Here is a 20,052-nt window from a genome sequence, read left to right as displayed (position 1 = left end):
ATGGCAGATGCAGGTTGCAATTTGCTATAATGGGAGAGAAATTACCAGTACTTTATATGTCATTCCTAATCACCACTCTTCATTGTAAAGTAGGGATGTTTATATTGTTTTGAAACTTATTCATTTAGCAGTTCCAGGATAAACTGAAATTGATTTTGAAACAAAAAAAACAGAAGATGCTGGAAAAGCTCAGCAGGTCTGGCAGCATCTGTGAAGAGAAATCAGAATTAACATTTCAGGTCCAGTGACCCTTCTGCAGAACCTGAGGCAGGGTCCTGTTCTGAGGAAGGGTCACTGGACCTGACACGTTAACTCTGATTTGGCTTCACGGATGTTGCTAAATTCACCGAGCTTTTCCAGCAATTTCTGTTTTCGTTTCTGATTTATAGCATCCACAGTTCTTTCGGTTGAAATTGAAATTTATTATGCACCAGTTTCACCAGAGAACCTCCATCCTGAGGACTACTACAAGGCAATATTGATCATCTTTGTTTCTCCTGGAAGATAAGACTGCAAACAGTGGTGGCAAGAAAGTTACCAAGGATGAATGTGGCCAGTTATAAAACAGCATTCTAGATCTTAGTTTGCACTTTCAGGAATGAAGTTTCTGATGAAAGGGATAATTTAGTGGAGCAGAGGTTCTGGATTGACTGTAAACTGTGACTTATAATTAATAACTCAGAGATCATTTATAAATGTGAACCAGTTACCCTGTGCATTCTGCAAATAAGCGAAAGCATCCAGAGAATAACAATCAAGTAGCAGCAATCAGATTAGCAAAAGAATCATTTCAGCAAATCCTCTAATTCTTGTTAAGTTCAGAAACCTGGTCTGTACTTTCTCTCAACCTGGGTTTAAAAAACAAGTCAATTGGAGAATTTTGCATGCTTCAATAGAATCTTTAACTTTTGTGATGACCCTGGGGATAGCAGGATTGAACTTATAGTTCACCACCCCAGTGAAGTAATACACTACAGACAGGTAATTGGCTATGATATCTGAGAAATCTTATGGGATCTTCAAATATACAAGGAGATCTCAGGTCGTTGACAGAAATTTATGGGCATTGAAGCTTCCGATATGTTGGATAGCAGCCTAGCTCTAGCAACACAAATGCAATACATCCTTACAACAACATACATGATATATTGAAAGAAAAACTCCTAAACTCAGAACCAGCCCTACAAAGTAGTTCAACACTTTCAAACAGCTAATGAAAAGCTCACCAACGAAAAGCAGGCACTCAAGTCCAAATTGTATCAAACCAACATTGAACGTTCAGAAATTGTTAATTTGCAAAATGGTCATCTGAAGTCTACAATTGAGTTTGGATCAGCATCCGCAGAAGTCACCAAGTTTCATTTCAGTATAGTAGCAACGACCCAAACTAGACATTCTGGAGCTGAGGAGTAAAAATGTTTAAAAGGTGAAGCATGACCATGTTAAAATTAAGCAAGATTTGGAGAAGTCAAGAAGAGCCTACTAAACAAAAAGCTCAACTATTAACACTCACACAGTGCTATCAAATCTCTGACATTGGGAAATATTACAGAAAATTTCACAAGCCTTCAGAAATTAACAGTGTACTGGAATTCTTCGAAAATGGAAAAAGACTCTGAAATATCCAGGGTTCAAAGGTCCCCGTGAACTATTAGTTAATAGAAGCAGTAAATGATGAGGTTTAAATTTGAAAAAGAAACTCCTGAGAGAGGGAATTGAGATTTTCAATTTAAGTTTACAGGAAACTACCATGGAGAAGCAAGCACTCTTTATTGACAAATCGACAAGACAATGATTATTATCTTTTGAAGAAAGAATGGCAAACATATGGGAAAGAAGATACATGACAAAAGCCTTCAACACCTAACCAGTCCAAGGCCTTAGATGACATTAAGACCAGTAGGATAGTGACAGACTTTGAATATCCTCCTGTAGTCTCATCTGCCATCGAGTCTGTAGACTAGAATACTCTGCAGAAGATTCCTGTTGCACACATATACTTGCTGACCTCGATGTTTATCACTATTCTTTCATTTTTACTGGGTCATTATTTTGTCAAATATACATTAAATGTGCTGGTGCTGCTGTGTTACAGATCATTGGGTAGCCTGAGTTGCTATGCATTTAGAATCTTTTGCATTCTTATCGTAATCTGGAATATGGATAGTGATGGTAGAGGCTCCAATTTTCTTTGTATCACATGTTTTAATCATTCTCTCATACCATTAACACATGTTGGAACAATTTTCAGGTTGGTACCCAACTTGTTTAACCATGTAATGAATATACCTTACTTGGTATCAAGTCATTGCTATCAAACCCAGAGCTTCTGTTCCAGAGGCTGGGGACCACCTACTGTACCATATGATATCCATCTTAACAGTGGTAAGGGGGTACAATTGACCCTTCTGTTTGATGGCATTGGAAAGTCAGGATTTTACATCCAGTTAATCAAGTCACTCCATATACCATGTTTCTTGCCTGACGTGGTCTCAGTACTGTCCATATGTGGGTTCAACTCACTGTGTTAACTGGTAGAGTCCTTACAGGACTTTGAGTTTGCCTACAACATTTCAATTAGCCTATAAAGTTTGTTCTTGTGTAACATTATTTACAATGCATAGCAGAAAGGACCAGCGAAGCCTCGAGTTTCAGTCATGTCCCATACAGCGCTGAGGACAACTATAGACATTAGCATGAACATTCAATAAGGACCAAATTCAAAAACACAACACTTTATCTTCCATAAGAAAGGAAGTGTCCCTAATGCTCCTCTAACCATCAATGGATGCCAACCATGAGGTATACACATATGTTTAGCTCTCCGACTCAGCTAATCTCAACAAATGCTAATGTTGCACACGTGATGAAACCAACATATGAAGGATTTACAAGTAAAACTTTCTTAAAATTAAATGCCAACTCCCTGCTCTTAAAGAGCCTTGTGCTAATGGCAATAGAATGGGTCAGTAAGTTGTAACCATGACGAGGAGCCTTCATTTTGACCAGGAGTTTCTTTGATAGGCAGACTGTTAATGCTTCTTAGTATGACAATGGGTTTCACTGTGAAAAGTTTTCCCAATTATTAAATTGAATGTGTTGTATGTTCCTGCTGTTAGTATTTTGAATTTAATTATTATTGCAGTGGGGGAGGGGGGAGTGTTCTGTTGGGGTATTGGGAATGGGATAAAACAAAAATGAGAAAGTGGAAGTTGTGCAGAGTTCTGGTCATGACCTCAGAAATTTCAAATTGTTGACAAAATCAACACCATGGCAGGTTTGTAAAATTGAATTCAGTAAATCGGTAATTATTTGTCAGGGACTGGACATTTACCATGAAAATCTAAGGTCACATCACATAACATATATTAAGGAAAGCAAAGCAATTGCATGCAGATTTTAATGAAGGCTATGTCAATGGCCTTTTAATCTTGCACATTTATCTAGAATAAAATGCACTGGCCAGACATGTAATTAATTAATAACCAAAATCAAGCTAAATCTTTTTGCACTTGGGGAAATTGTGAATTGCTCCACCATTAACATTAGCATGAATATATTCACATGTACTGTAGTTATTTTGATCATCAAGTTGAAACCTTAATCCTTTCACACCTGGTCAGCATCATTTATACAACAATCTTTGTCACTTCCTTCCTCTTTTACAACCATCACAAGAGAGTGCAGGGAAATTTACAGTTAGTTTAATTAGTTTGATGTTTCAGGTGCAAATTTTGTTCAAATCTGAAAGATTAGTGTATTGTTAGAATCAGAAAAAGAGAAGAAGGAATGAATAACATGTCAATCAGAGGGGAAATTATTTGGTTGAATGACTTGCAACCTGAGAAAATAGATTAAATTAATTTAATTCTAAAGGAAGTTTCTGATTTGTATGATCTTTGTCTCCACAGATTGATGAAATTAAAGTAAATTAAATTAAATATAATGCAGGGAAGCCTGAAGTGATGTGTTTTGGAAGGAAAATATGAAGAGAGATGATCTAAAGAAAATGATATATTTTCAGAAGGCAGAGGGACCTGCAAGTTCGAATATACAAGTCTTTGGAAGGGATTCATAAGTTGAGAAGACAGCTATAAAAATTTACTAAAGATTTACTTTATTAATTAAGGAATAGAATGCAAAGTAAATGCTTATGAACCTTCAGTGAAAACATTGTGTTCAACTCTAGATACCACACTTTAGGAAGATTGTCGAAGACTTGGTAAGGCTGAAATGTTACGAGACATGAAGAGCTTCAGTTATGTGACAAGAGTTCACCTTAAAATAGAGGAGGTAAAAGGGAGATCAAAGAGAAGTGATCAAAATTTATATATGGTTTTGTTGAAGTAAATGAAGAGAAACTGATCCCTTGCAGGGGGCTCAGCAAATATTAAGAGAGTAACATTCACTGTAAAAGGAATATATAGAATTTAAGATAAATGGGAAAGAAATCTCAGGATGAAATGAGGAAAATTTATGAACGAGCAGTGAGATGTGATGATATACACCAACTGGAAAGGTGGTGAAAGCAGATTCAGGAGTGGTTTACGTACTGCCATAGGGAAGGGCAGGACATGTTACTAATCAGGTAGTCAGTGTTGACAAATGAAATATTGCACTTCATAAATAGAAGCATTGAACATAAAAGCAAAAAAATTAAGAGATTAAGGGTTACTGTGGATTATAACTGCAATAGATGCTGTTGGTTGTGAATTCTATCAGATCAAATAGATCGGTTAGAGGCAATGAGGAATTTGCAACAGCAACAGTATGTGATGGATGGCAGTTATAGGAAGGGGGGAATGTCTCAGCTACAGTCAAATAGATGGGTTAACCCAGGAAAGGTAAGAGAGGTAGGCAGGTAATGCAGCAGTCTTCTGTGTTTACCCCCGTTTTAAACAAGCATGCTGTTTTGGAAAATGTAGGGTGTGATGGATTCTCAGGGGAACGTAGCACGAACAGTCGTGTTTCTCGTATTGAGACTGGCTCTAATGCAACAAGGGGTACGTCGGTTTCAAGAGATTAATTGTGGTAGGGGATTCTCTAGTCCGAGGTACAGACAGATTTTCTGTGGCCAGCAGTGAAAAATTAGAATGGCATGTTGCTTCCCTGGTGCCAGGATCAAGGATGTCTCAGACAGGGTGCAGAATGTTCTCAAAGGAGAGAGGGGCCAGCCAGAGGTTATTTTCCACATTGGAACCAACGACTTAGGAAGGGAAGAGGTTGAGATTCTGAAGGGAGATGACAGATAGTTAGGCAGAAATTTTAAAAAGAGGTCCTCCAGAGTAGTAATATCTGGATAACTCCCGGTGCTACAAGTTAGTGAGGGCAGGAATAGGAGGATAGAGCAGATGAGGAGATGGCTGAGGAGTTGGTGTGTGGGAGAAGGATTCATATTTTTGGATCTTTGGAATGTCTTTTAGAAGTGACCTGTACAAGAAGGACTGATTGCACCTAAATTAGAAGGGGACTAATATACCAGCAGGGAGATTTGCTAGAGCTGCTCAAGAGGATTTAAACTAGAAAGGTTAGTGGGTGGGAGCCAGGGAGATAGTGAGGAAAGAGATCAATCTGGGACTGGTACAGTTGAGAACAGAAGCGAATCAAACAGTCAGGGCAGGCAGGGACAAGATAGGACTAATAAATTAAACTGCATTTATTTCAATGCAAGGGGCTGAAGAGGGAAGGCAGATGAACTCAGGGAATGGTTAGAAACATGGGACTGGGATATCATAGCAATTACAAAAACATGGCTCAGGGATGAGCAAGACTGACAGCTTAATGTTCCAGGATACAAATGCTACAGGAAGGATAGAAAGGGAGGCAAGAGAGGAGAGGGAGTGGCGTTTTTGATAAGAGACAGCATTACAGCTGTACTGAAGGAGGATATTCCTGGAAATACATCCAGGGGAGTTATTTGAGTGAAACTGAGAAATAAGGAAGGGACGATCACCTTATTGGGATTGTATTGTAGATTCCCTAATCATCAGAGGGAAACTGAGAAACAAACTTATAAAGAGATCTCAGCTATCTGTAAGAATAATAGGGTGGTTATGGTGGGGGGTTTAACTTTCCAAACATAGACTGGAACTGCCACAGTGCTAAGGATTTAGATGGAGAGGAATTTGTTGAGTGTGTACAAGAAAATTTTCTGATTCAGTATGTGGATGTATCTACTAAAGAAGGTGCAAAACTTGACCTACTCTTGGGAGATAAGGTGACTGAGGTGTCAGTGGGGGAGCACTTTGGGGCCAGCAACCATAATTCTGTTAGATTTTAAATAGTGAGGAAAAAGGATAGATCAGATCTAAAAGTTTAAGTTCTAAATTGGAGAAACGCCAATTTTGACGATATTAGGCAAGAACCTTCAAAAGCAGATTGGGGCAGATGTTCGCAGGTAAAGGGACGGCTTGAAAATGGGAAGACTTCAGAAATGAGACAACAAGAATCCAGAGAAAGCATATTCCTGGCAGGGTGAAAGGAAAAGCTGGTAGGTATAGGGAATGCTGGATGACTAACGAAATTGAGGGTTTGATGAGAAAAAGAAGGAAGCATATGTCAAGTACATACAGGATAGATCGAGTGAATCCTTAGAAGTGTATAAAGGCAGTAGGAGTATACTTAAGAGGGAAATCAGGAGGGCAAAAAGGGGACTTGAGATAGCTTTGGCAAATAGAATTAAGGAGAATCCAGAGTTTTTACAAATACATTAAGGACAAAAGGGGAACTGGGGAGAGAATGCAGCCCCTCAAATATCAGCAAGGCAGCCTTTGTGTGGAGCCGCAGAAAATGGGGGAGATACCAACAAGTATTTTGCATCAGTATTTACTGTGGAAAATGATATGGAAGATATAGAATGTAGGAAAATACATGGTGACATCTTGAAAAGTGTCCATATTACAGAGGAGGAAGTGCTGGATGTCTTGAAATGCACAAAGGTGGATAAATCCCCAGGACCTGATCAGGTGTACCCTAGAACTCTATGGGAGTTAGAGAAGTGATTGCTGGGCCTCTTGCTGAGATATTTGTATCATCAATAGTCACAGGTAAGATGCCGGAAGACTGGAGGTTTTAATGTCGTGGCACTGTTTAAGAAGGGTGGTAAGGACAAGCCAGGGAACTATAGACCAGTGAGCCTGACATCGGTGGTGGGCAAGTTGTTGGAGGGAATCCTGAGGGACAGGATATATATGTATCTGGAAAGGCAAGGACTGATTAGGGATAGTCAACATGGCTTTGTGCATGAGAAATGATGTCTCACAAACTTTATTGAGTTTTTTGAAGAAGTAACAAAGAGGATTGATGAGGGAAGAGTGGTAGATGTGATCTATATGGACTTCAGTAAGGCATTCGACAAGGTTCCCATGGGAGACTGATTAGCAAGGTTAGATCTCATGGAATACAGGGAGAACTAGCCATTTGGATACAGAACTGGCTCAAAGGTAGAAGACAGAGGGTGGTGGTGGAGAGTTGTTTTTCAGACTGGAGGCCTGTGACCAGTGGAGTGCCACAAGGATCGGTGCTGGGTCCTCTACTTTTTGTCATTTAGGTAAATGATTTGGATGCAAGCATAAGAGGTACAGTTAGTAAGTTTGCAGATGACACCAAAATTGAAGGTGTAGTGGACAGCGAAGAAGGTTACCTCAGATTAAAACAGGATCTTGATCAAATGAGCCAATGGGCTAAGAAGTGGCAGGTGGAGTTTAATTCAGATAAATGCAAGGTACTGCTTCTTGGGAAAGCAAATCTTAGCAGGACCTATACACTTAATGGTAAGGTTCTTGGGAGTTTTGCTGAACAAAGAGACCTTGGAGTGCAGGTTCATAGCTCCTTGAAAGTGGAATCGCAGGTAGATAGTATAGTGAAGAAGGTGTTTGGTGTGCTCTCCTTTATTGGTCAGAGTATTGAGTACAGGAGTTGAGAGGTCATGTTGTGGCTGTACAGGATATTCGTTCAGCCACTGTTGGAATATTGTGTGCAATTCTGGTCTCCTTCCTATCAGAAAGATGATGTGACACTTGAAAGGGTTAAGGAAAGATTTACAAGGATGTTTCCAGGATTGGAGGATTTGAGCTACAGGGAGAGGCTGAACAGGCTGGAGTTGTTTTCCCTGGAGTGTTGGAGGCTGAGGGGTGACCTTATAGACGTTTACAAAATCATGAGCAGCATGGATAGGATAAATAGACAAGGTCTTTTCCCTGGGGTGGGAGAGTCCAGAAATAGAGGGCATAGGTTTCGGGTGAGAGCGGAAAGATATAAAAGAGATCTAAGGGGCAATGTTTTCACGCAGAAGGTGGTATTTATATGGAATGAGCTGCCAGAGGAAGTGGTGGAGGCTGGTAAAATTGCAACATTTAAAAGGCGTTTGGATGGGTATATGAATAGGAGGGTTTGGAGGGATATGGGCCGGGTGCTGGCAGGTGAGACTAGATTGGGTTGGGATATCTGGTCGGCATGAACAGGTTGGACCAAAGGGTCTGTTTCCATGCTGTACATCTCTATGAATCGATGACTCAAAGCTGAACCTGGCAAGCTGGATGCTTAGTACCAGCACCCACCTCAACAGAAAAGAAAATCCCAGGGCAGTGGGTGAAGTCATTATTTGATCCCTTAAGTATGTTAATTAACCCTGGCACACAGGCCATCCATAACCTTTCCTCACTTCCTCTTCCCTACGAACAAGTTACTTGTAGGAATATGCCTGGCACCTAATTTTACAACTAGGACCCCATAAGTGACAAACCATTTGTTAATGATATGGAAATGTTATGCTCCCTTTGCATTCTTGATTATTTCAGGGAGGCTTCTGGAATTAGACAGTGAAAAGTTTAAGTTTCGTTGTCTGAATACTCATTCAAATGTTATCCTGTTTGCAGTTTTATGATCTTGTGGGGAGTACTCTGTTGTGTCTGATTAATGTTTTTCTAAAACTTACAGTAAACAAAAGCAAAGATACTGACAACAAAGTTGTAATAAATATTCATACAAGTGAGTGGAATCCTCTATTTTGGGACAGCCAATATCAATGTGATCAGAATTGCTGGTCAGTCTGCAATATTTTGTTTTGTGAACAGATCTTATTTGGGCAATTTTCCACACATTATGGAGCTATTCTAATTAAATGTCTGATCAGTGCTAACCCCTCCCTTCCCAAGATGATAACAGTAAAATATTTGATGATGGTATTGCCATTGAACATCAAGAGAAAGTAGTTTGAATCTATGTTGTTAGACACAGTCAGTGGCTGGCATTTGCTGATGGGAATTGTTTCGAGTGGTTTATTGCCCCACCTGTAAATGTAGTCAAGCAGGCATGGATTGTGTCATTATCTGAGGAATTGTTCACAATATAAAGCAAAAATTGTGAAACAATTTTCTCATTTGTTTTCCAGTTCAGTTAAAGCACAAAAAGACATCTGGCACTTTGACAAGAAAGATAAATAGTTGTATTTATTAAATGAGAATAAGTTAGAGGAAAGACCAATTTTATTTTGGACAATGACCTTAAAAATGGCAAATGATATTTCTTTAAACAGCTTTAACAGAACTTTGAAGAATATTTGAGAAAAAAATATTTCCCACCCAGAGGGTGATGGGTGTCTCAAACTCACTGCCTGAAAGGTAGTTGAGTCAGAAACTCTCTTAGCATTGAGGTGATATTTGGATATTCATTTGTGTTACCACTGCCTCCAGGGCTAGAGGCCAAGAGCTGGATAAAGGGCTTAGTGCAGTCAGAATTTTAAAGACACAAAGGGCCAAACAGCCTCTTCCTGTATTGTAAATGTCCGTAAGAGTAAACTAAGATGACACTACAGCTATTTTAAATGGATTACTGGAACACGTCGTATGTTACATATACAATATTGCTTCATTTAAGCAGTGAGCATGGCTGCTAGGTACCGCGGCTCCTCAGCTGTACATCCACAACAGTTTTGCACAGTGACAGATTTCTGATTGGATTTTCAACCCGAACTAACTGTACGTATGTTCGGGAGCACTCGTAACAACTGTTGATGAATCCGTGGGCAAGTGCCTATAGCTTTATGTTTAGGCAATACAGCAGAAACATCCAGCCCAGAAACTGTGGCATAAAATGCAGAACAGCAATAGGTCATTTGGCCTATCAAGTCTGTTCCAGCAAGTAAGATCATGGCTGACCTACTAATCCTCTTTCATGCCCTATCCCCATTAACCCTCGATTGTCTGCCCAATTAAAAAATTCTGCCTATCTCAGCCTTGAATATACTTAATGACCCAGACTCTACAGCCCTCTATAGTAAAGAATTCTATTGGTTGAGTACTCTCTGAGAGAAGAAATTTTTCCTCATCTTTGTCTTAAGTGTGTGACACCTTATTCTGAGATTATGCCCTCTGGCCCTGGACTCTCCCACATGGGGAAACAACCTTTCCACATCCACCCAGCCAAGTCCTCTCAGAATCTTGTATGTTTCAATATGACTGCCTTGCACTTTTCTATATTCCAATGAGTACAGGCTCAATCTACCCAATCTCTTCACATAAGTCCCTCCTAACCTGGTAACAGCCTAGTGAAATTTCTCTGGACTGCCTCCAGTGCTAGTATATCTTGACATAGATAAGGGACCCAAAACGATTCAAAGTGTTCCAGCTGTGGTCTGACCAATGCCTTATATAATTTTAGCAAAACTTCCCAACATTTATATTTCATTCCTTTTGAAATAAAGGTCAACATTCCACATGCCTTCCCTATTGTGCACTGAACTTAACTGTTAACATTTTTGTGATTCAGGTAAGGAAACCAAGACATGTAAAATACAGATTAGCCATGCTGTAACTAATTGTTGGCACAAGTCCTGAGGTTAACTAACTTATTTCAGTTATTAATTGTGCAGCTGAATAAGCTATGTATTGCAACATAAACCCTGAAAACCCTTATGCTTGGCATTGGATTTGGAGGGCATCAAGGTGGAATCATTAGTGTAAATGAGGGTGGACCTCAGTGACACAATGAACTGTGGCAGAACCAGTGGGATGGTAGCACTTGCTATGATTTTCACAGAAATTACTTGCTGGGCATGTACTCAACACATGCAGCAGTGGATGCAAGCCCAAAACTTGGTTCCATGGCCTGGAACACATAAAAGGTTTGTGGTTGATTTAAACTGTTCATTTCAGGTCAGTATTGTCTGTCAGTGATCAGACGCACATTTTATAACCCACCTACGTTTTCTTTAATTAAAGGTATTAGGAAGGCAAAGTGAGCAGACTCTGTCTGATCATGTTCTGATATCACTTACTTTATGGCCTTGCTAAAGTCAAATGTTCTGACATAAATGTGAAAGATTTATGACTTGAGACATAAAAATTTAAGTTTGGAAGATTCAGCTATAATATAAAAAAACTTCAGCTGCTGCCATTTTGAGGCATTCATCAAAAATCATTAAACTACTCTGTCTCTTGATTGTACAATTGATATTGTTGGAAACTGAAAACTAGTGTTCCTACTATATCACCTGTAGGAGTTTAAATATTTGGTACAATAGAGGATGTAAGTGCAGCAGTGGTTATGAGTGCACTGAATAGTAATTCCCAGGTGCTTTACATTCAGGTTGCCTTTTTATTCTTGACACATCATAAATCATTAGCTTGTTGAACTCTACATTTCTGAGCACACATTTGTCTACTTATGATTTGCCATCCCAAAACTGTGCAACAACAACTTGTTCAGCTCATGTTTGCCTCATCCAGTGTTCCAAAATGCAAATTCCTTCAGTATAAATTAGAATGGGAAAGAACACAATGCACAATGTTTGATTCCCTCTTATTTAGTGAATGTGTCATCCAATTTTTTCATTTAATGCTAGACCTGGTTATGTCTGCCACAAAGTTAAACACAAAGTATCATGGGGAGAATGAAAATCACATGCTATCTCCTCACTGATCCAGCCAAAATAGATCAACAGATATTAACTGTGCGAGCTAAAAATATTTACGTTAAAATATGTCAAACTACGTAATATAAAGGAATTCAAAAAATAGTTAGCAGATGGTCTGGCCCATCCCTCACTTGATTTAAAAGAACTGTGACATAAGAAAGGCATAATAAATGTTTCGAGGAGAAAACCTTTTGATTTTGTGTAATGGCTGGTCCAGAACCCCATCAGGAAAGTAAGCAAAGAGTTTGTTTCATAAGCTGTGGTGGAAATTAAAGGCTATAAATTGCGATATCTGGCTCTCCCTTGATGTCTTGATACTTTTTGATATTTTGCTTTAAATAAACATGATGTATGGATGGTAACCTAAGCTGTGCAATTGGATATATTAAATACTTTTCCATTATGCATCAAATATTGTGAGAAGGAAGGGCTTATATCACTTCCAATAAAAGTAAGAGCGTGTGTTTAAAGTGCCTTTTATGACCACAGGATGACATAAAAATACTTCACAGACAATGAAGTAATTTTTGAACTGTGAGACTGATGGAATGTAGAAAAACAGAGAATTAATTTGTACTCTGTGAAATGCTGTTAAAAACAGTAAGATATGGATCTTTAATCTGAGAGAACAGACAGCACTTCAGTTTAATGAGAGACAGCACCTCCAGCAATGCATTGCCTCCTGTGTACTGTGTGTCAGTCATAATATCCACTCCAATCCTGAGCCTGCTTGATTCTGAGGATAGTGTGTTCCAAATATGCTAAGGCTAACATGAGGCAACTGACAGAATAAGGATGTTTTATACAGCAGTGTGCAATGTTTCAATTATCAGATATTAGGTTAAGGAATCATAGAATTGTTACAACAGTGTGCAATGTCAAATTTATCAGTGATGTAGAATCACAAAACTGGTTCAGCAGAGTAGAAGGCCATGTGTCCATTGTGCATGCACTGGCTTTTCAAATGAAGATTATTACCTGGTGCTAATCTCCAGCTTTTCCCACATAATCTTGCACACTACTTCTATCCAACTCAAAGTTTCAATTCAATTTGCCTCAACCAAACTTTCATCGAATCCCAACAATATGGAAGCCAACCATTTGGCCATTGAGTCCACACAGAACATCCAAAGAGCTTCCCACCTAAACCAATGCTATCCCTGTAAACCTGTATTTACTTTGGCCAATCCACCTTACCAGCATATCTTTGGACTGTGTGGGTAGGTGGCGGCGGGACACAGAGCACCAGGAGGAATTTCATGCAGACATGAGGGGAATGTGCAAATTCCATACAGGGCAGTCGGCCCCAGGTGGAATTGAACCGGGGTCTCTGGCACTGTGAGGCGGCAGTGCTAACCACTGAGTCATTCTGCCACCCAGCAGGACATTCCCTAGCTGAGCCAATCACTTTGTGAAAGTTTTTGCTCATAGCACACTTATTTTTTTTGCCGCCAAAACAGAAATTGCTGGAAAGAATCAGCAGGTCAGCAGCATCTATGGAGAGAAATCAGAGCTAACATTTCAAGTCCAGTGACCTTTCTTCAAACCCGATGGTAGCCACAAAAAATGTGGATTTTGTGCAGAAAATAGTGTGGGGGTCGAGGGTAAGGCGTGAAGGATAGGTAGAGATAGAGCTCAGAGAGAGAAGAACAGTTGGATAGATGAAGGAGTGGATAACTGACATCTCAACAGAATGAATTGCTACTATTGGGGACCTCTAGTGGTTGATGTAATCAGAACAGATGTGACAGAGACAGGGGAACTGGGAGAATGGAATAGGTCTGATTGTGTGTAATAGCAGTCCATGTGACAACAAGATTTGGTGTGTGGGGGTGAGGGAAAGTATAGGGAATGTGCTCAATTCCTAAAGTTGTTGAACTAAATATTGAGTGCAGAAAGCTGTAGAGTTCCCAAAAAGAAAACGAGGTGTTGTTCTTCCAACTTGCGATGAGCTTCGCTGGAGAACTGCAGCAAGCCTAAGAAGAGATGTTGGCCAGGGAACAGGAAGCTCAGGGTCTTTTAGTGGACAGAACATGGGTGTGCTACAAAGCTGTCATGCAGTCTGTGTTTTATTTCCCCAATATAGACCTCATTTTGAGCAGTGAATGTAGTTGATTAGATTGAGTGAATGCAATAGACCACCCTCCACTCACATTCACCTAGTCCATCTCTGACTCCTCCCTTCCCTTCCTTGACATCTCTGTTTATATTTTTGGGGATGGGCTGACCGCCAATATCCACTACAAACCAACTGACCACTACAGTTACCTGGACTATGCTTCCAGTAAAGATCTATTCCATTCTCCCAGTTCCCCTGTCTCTGTCACATTTGTTCTGATGATGCCAGCTTTGATAAGGGCGTCTCCAAAATGTCCATCTCCTTCCTCAAACGAGGATTCCCCAGTACTGTAATTGATCAGCCAACTTTGATTCATCTCCCACAGTTCAGCTCTCACCCCTTTCTCTTTCCTCCCACAACAGCGATAGGGTCCCCTTTGTCCTTACCTAGCATCCCTCCAGCATCTACATCCAGAGGGTCGTTGGTCACCATTTCCGCCACATCCAGCAGGATGTCACCACCAGTCACATATTGCCTCCCCCTCCCTTGTTAGCCTTCCTTCTGGGACACCCTGGTTCGCTCCTCCTCTACTCCTAATACTCCCAACCCAAGTCCCCTCCCCCCACCATGGAACCTTTCCATGCACCCACAGAAAGTGTAACACCTGCCCATTTAGCTCCTCCCTCCTCAATATCCAAGGGCCCAAACCCAGCTTCCAGGTGAAGCAGCACTTTGCATGCTCTTACTCAATTTAGTCTATTACACTCACTGCTCACAATGTGGTCTCCTCTACACTGAGGAAATGAAGCAAAGAGGGGGTAGGAAATTCGCACAACACCTACAGTGTGTCCACTAAAAAGACCCTGAACTTCTTGTTGCCTGCTACTTCAATATACCAATGTGTTCCCTCATTTTCCACATGTAAACTCGACAGCCTTCTGCACTCAATATCGATTTCAACAATTTTAAGGCTTAAGCTCCTTTCTCACGCTTTACCCCACCCTCACCCACCAGGTCTTCTCACATTGTCTGTATTGTTGAGTCACCAGACCATTGGGGCTGCTCTCTCATGAGAGAGGGAAGTGACTGGTGCTAATTTAACCTGAGGACCATCAGACCTCAGGCAAGAGAAGAGGTTGAGAAGGAGAGTCCTTCAGGGTAACCTCAAACCAGTGAGGGGAATTGAATCCACACTGTTGGCATCACACTGCTCTATAATGCAACATCTCAGCAAACTGAGGTAAACCGATTCCCCATCATCTGTATTGTGCACAACCTATTGTCAGCCACTAATTGTCTCCATAAGGAACTGTTCATTCTCTTTGTCTGACTTTTACCTATTACTTCAATTTTTGTTTCTTTTGCATATAACTTTAAATCTTCCTTTCTTTCTGGTTTTCTTATTGTCCATCCTTCTGTCTCTCCTCCTCGTTTCCTTGCTTTCGTGTTTTCTTTCTTTCAATCTTGTTTGTTAATTTCCCATCTTTCTTTGTAGTTTTCTTCCTCATTCTTGTTCCTTTTACAAAAACATACAATTTCTTCCTATCCATTCTCTCCAGCCCGCTCACATATTTGAAAACCTCCATCTTTTCTGTCTAGTCCATGCTGATCTTTCCTATAATGAGGTCTGACAAGTGTCTTATACAAGTTCAACACCACTTTCTTGCTCTTGAACTCTTTTCACCTATTAACAAAGTTGAGGACATTGTAAGCTTTTTTAACTGCTCTCCATCTATCTTTAATGATCTGTCCACATATATAACTAGGCATGACTCCCACACCCCTTTTAGAATTGTACCCACTATTTTATTATTGTCTTTCAATGTTTTTCCTACCAAAACCCATCATCTCGACATTAAACCTCATCTAACGCCTCTCCGCCATCTCCTCCAACTTGTCAATATCTTTTTAGAGTTCCACACTATCCTCTCAGTTTACAGTTCTTCCAAGTTTCATGACATGAAATCACATAAAGTACTAAAAAATTAATTCAGTTACTTTGGTAATGTTTGAACTTTGAACTGAGCTCATTACTTGTCTTGGCATTAAACTTGGCAAAAGTGTTTATAAAATCTGTGTTTGAATGTTGGAAAACTTTATTGTTCTTTCTGTCTCATCAGATCATCAAGGACCAGAAGCTGCTTATTATTGTTGGTGGGATGTTGCTCATCGATCTCTGCATCCTGATTTGCTGGCAGGTTGTGGATCCTCTGAGGAGGACTGTGGAAGATTATCCTTTAGAGGTCAGTTAACGGGGTCTGACTGGGAATCCTAAAATCTGCATCTAAAACTGCTCTCATCTGTTTCATTTTCGTGTGTGTATATACAGTTGAGAATTTGATTTAAAAGCATAATTGACAAAAATTTAGAAACTACTTTGAAGGTAAGCTAGTTGGATAATGATTCACTGATCCTAAACCCATATGTAATCACAATAAGGAGTGAAGAAAAACAAAAAAAAAACAAAATTTAATATTAAAACTTTTTTCCAGAAAATGTGGGAGATTTAAAGAAAGATGATTTCTCATGTTGCAACATTAATTCTAATTTGTGCAACACAGGGAGATGCCAGAAATATGAAATTAAAAGCTACAAGTCTTTTCTTAATTCACATGCACAGAATTATGTATTTTCAAATAAATCATACACTAATGTGGGAAGAAAATTGCCAACACAAAAAAAATGAAAATGACCCATCTGATAAAGAAAACCACAATATCTTTCTGTTTTAAATTGGGGCAATTTATCTAAAGCTGGAAGTTGAGCAGTGAGCGCTGAGGCTTTAGCTAATTATGCAATATCATTCTAAATCATACAGATATGTTCTCAGTTATATGTGGAATGGTAGTCAAAAGGTTTTACTATGCTGGAAGCTGCAGCAGTGTCACTACATTACTTTTTGGAAAATAAATCTGATTTTTTTAATAAGAAAGTGAGAAATGTAAAGAATGAAAGAGTTGTAAAATATGGATACATCACTGAGAAGTAGGCAGTCCCTTGGTTGCAAACAGGTTCTACTCTGGAGTTTGTTTGCAAGTCAGTAGTGTGCATGTCAGAACATTATAAAGCAGCCATTCATAACTACAGGAAATGTCTTATGTTGGATCTTTAAAGTTACACCCTTATGTGGGATCGTGTTTGAAAGTACAAGGACTGAAGTATGACTTTTGTAAATCGGGCTCTCTCTCGCAACAAATATTTTATACCTTTTTAACATGCAGATATTTCACTCCTGCATAATAGAAAATGAAGCAGCCAATTATCCAGGTTATCTTGAGTGAAAGAAAGAAAAATATTATTACCAACTAACTCCCCAGAGGAAAAACATCAAATGCACAAACACAGAGATAATAAGTTTAAAAGGGAGTGTGTCTGGTGCAGACAAGGAGAATAAAGGTTCAGCATTTGCTGTTTTCAATACAGATTCCAGCATATGCAGTAATTTGCTCACAGAGAATAAAGATTACATAGTTAAAGTCCTTATGAATCTTTGGAGGTGTAGGATTCTTAATGAGAGACCACAGTTTAATTTGTCTCTTCAACAATTGAGGAAAGTATAGATTTCAGAGTTCTCAGTTTCTTTCTTGTTTAAAAGAACATTTTGGGTATTAAAAACAGATATTGGAAGTTAAAGTTTGGTAGTCCATATTTACCACTACCATAATGGATAAAATACCATAAATAAAGTTGAGGTATTCATTCTGCATATGAATATGGAAAGATAGTAATTGTAGATAGTAGCATTGCTTCAATATATGGATACAATAGTATAGGGGATATCTTCCTGGGCTAATAATCCAGAAGCCTGGAATAATGTTGGGATGTGATATGTTTAGGGAATTTCAATTCAGTTAATTAATTAAATCTGAAATAAGAAGCTGGTATTATTGATGGTAGTTATAAAATTACTTGTTTATCATTGAAACACAATTAGTTGATCAATGTCTTTTCAGGAGATAAATCTTGCATTCATTCCTGGCATGATTTATTTGTAATTCCAAATCCTCAACAATGTGTCATACAGTCATGGAGTTATACAGCACTTAAAGTGATTCTTTAAGTTGTCCACAACAAATGGGCATCAAATCTGACCTTGTCCCATTTGCCAACATTTGGACCATACTCCTCGAAACCCTTCCTGTTCATATACCCATCCAAATGCCTTCTAAATGTAATTGTACCAGCTTCAACCACTACCTCTGGCAGCTCGTTCATACATGCACCACCTTCTGCATAAGAAAGTTACCCCTCAAGTCCATTTTAAATCTTTCCTTTCTCACCAAAACCTTTAGTTTTGGGCTCTCTCTTCCGAGGAAAAACACCTTGGCTATTCACTCTATCCATGCACCTCATGATTTTATAAATCTTTAGGGTCACCCAATGCTCCAGAAAAAATAGTCCCAGCCTATTCAGCCTCTCCCTATAGCTCGAACTGTCTAGTCCCAGTAAAGTTCTTGTAAAATTTTTCAGCACCCTCTCAAGTTTCACAACGTCTTTCCCTTGGAAGGGCAACCAGAAATGTGCTGTATTCTAAAAGTGGCCTCACCAATATCCTGTACAGCCACAACATGACATCCCAACTTCCTATACTCACTGTTCTGACCAATGAAGGCACGCAAATGCCTTCTTCACCACTCTAACTGCAACTCCACTTTCAAGGAACTGTGCACCTCCACTCCTAGGTCTCTTTGTTCAGCAACACTCCCCAGGGCCCTCCCCATAACTGTATAACTGCTGCCCTTTATTGCCTTATCAAAATGCAACACCTCACATTTATCTAAATTAAGCTCTAACTGCCACTCCCCTTGGCCCATCTGACCAACGTCCCATTTTACTCTGAGATAATCTTCTTCACTGTCCATTATAACACTTATTTTGGTGCCAAGTGCAAATTTACTAACCACACCTCCTAAATTCACATCCAAATAATTTATGTAAATGATGAAAAGCAGTTGGCCCTTCACAGATCCTAGTGGCACACTGCTGGTCACAGGCCTCCAGTCCAAGAAACTGCCCTCCACCACCACCCTCTCTCTATTACCTTCAAGCTAATTTTGTATCCAATTGGCTATCTGCTCCTGGATTCCATGTGATCTAATTTTACTAACTAGGCTACCATGGGCAATCTTGTCGAACAACTTGCTGAAGTTGACATGGACAATGTTTTTCACTCTGCCTTCATCAATCTTGTTACATCTTTAAAAAAAACTCAATCAGGTAAATGAGATATGATTTCCCATGCAAAAATCTATGTTAATTATCCCTAGTATCTATACCCCTGAACATTAATCTGTCAGTTCTGCCCATTCTTGAGTCACATTTCTATAATAGTTGTGATATCCCAGTCCCATGTTTCCAACCACGTCCTAAGTTGATTAGTCTCGCCCCATTCTCTGCCAAGGTCTTGCCTGTCTGACTTACTCCCCTTAACTGTACCAGCTCAACCTTTTCTCTTTTCTCATGGTCACTTTGGCTTCCCCCACCCCTTACTAGGTTAAAGTCTCCCGTGTAGCACTAGCAAATCTCCCTGTGAAGATATTGGTTGACACTTAACTGCCTCTCAAACAGCCAAGCCACTCCGTTGTAACATAAAATCTATAACGAAAATCAAACAGGCCAGACCACTCAGCACTACTCGGGCCCTAGAAGCAGCAAAGGCATACCCAGGCCCAGTCAGTCATGCAAACTGCTCCTCAGTAACAACTAGAAATGTCTGCCAAAGGCAGTGAAGCTATACCACAGAACTAGTTGAGCAACAGTCTGACAAAGTCCTATTCACAAATTTGTACATTTCAGCCCCCATTGTCTAAGAATGCTTAGTCTCCAGGCTAAGTTCAACCCCATCCACAGGGAATATCTATTAGAGGTGGCAGCAAAATGGCATTCAGTTGGGAAGAGTCTGTAAATTCTCTGTATTTATTTTGCTCACATGATGACAAAAAAACACTTCTTGCTGAATAGCAGCCTCTCCATAACCTCAGTTGCTGGATCCGTTGACCACCACTTGGAAGAGTACTAAGGTTAGGAAAGGGAAAGAACTCTGGATGGAGGACTTCAGCCTCCAAAATCAAGAGTGGTT

The 20,052-nt window shown here is 39.7% G+C and overlaps 1 protein-coding gene across 1 annotated transcript in view; it reads left to right on the top strand.

Annotated features, from left to right (window-relative positions):
• The window catches only part of gabbr2 (gamma-aminobutyric acid (GABA) B receptor, 2), a 419,830-nt gene that overhangs the window by 309,734 nt on the left and 90,044 nt on the right, over nucleotides 1–20,052 (top strand). Inside the window, exon 12 of the mRNA XM_060825690.1 lies at nucleotides 16,094–16,216. Within this exon, the coding sequence (XP_060681673.1) occupies nucleotides 16,094–16,216 (123 nt within the window). The remainder of the gene's footprint in view (nucleotides 1–16,093; nucleotides 16,217–20,052) is intronic.

The sequence above is a fragment of the Hemiscyllium ocellatum genome, chromosome 5 (genome assembly GCF_020745735.1).
Source record: "Hemiscyllium ocellatum isolate sHemOce1 chromosome 5, sHemOce1.pat.X.cur, whole genome shotgun sequence".
Lineage (NCBI taxonomy): Eukaryota > Metazoa > Chordata > Chondrichthyes > Orectolobiformes > Hemiscylliidae > Hemiscyllium > Hemiscyllium ocellatum.
The sequence above is the reverse complement of the archived record's forward strand: the minus strand, read 5'-3'. Positions and strand labels throughout refer to the sequence as shown.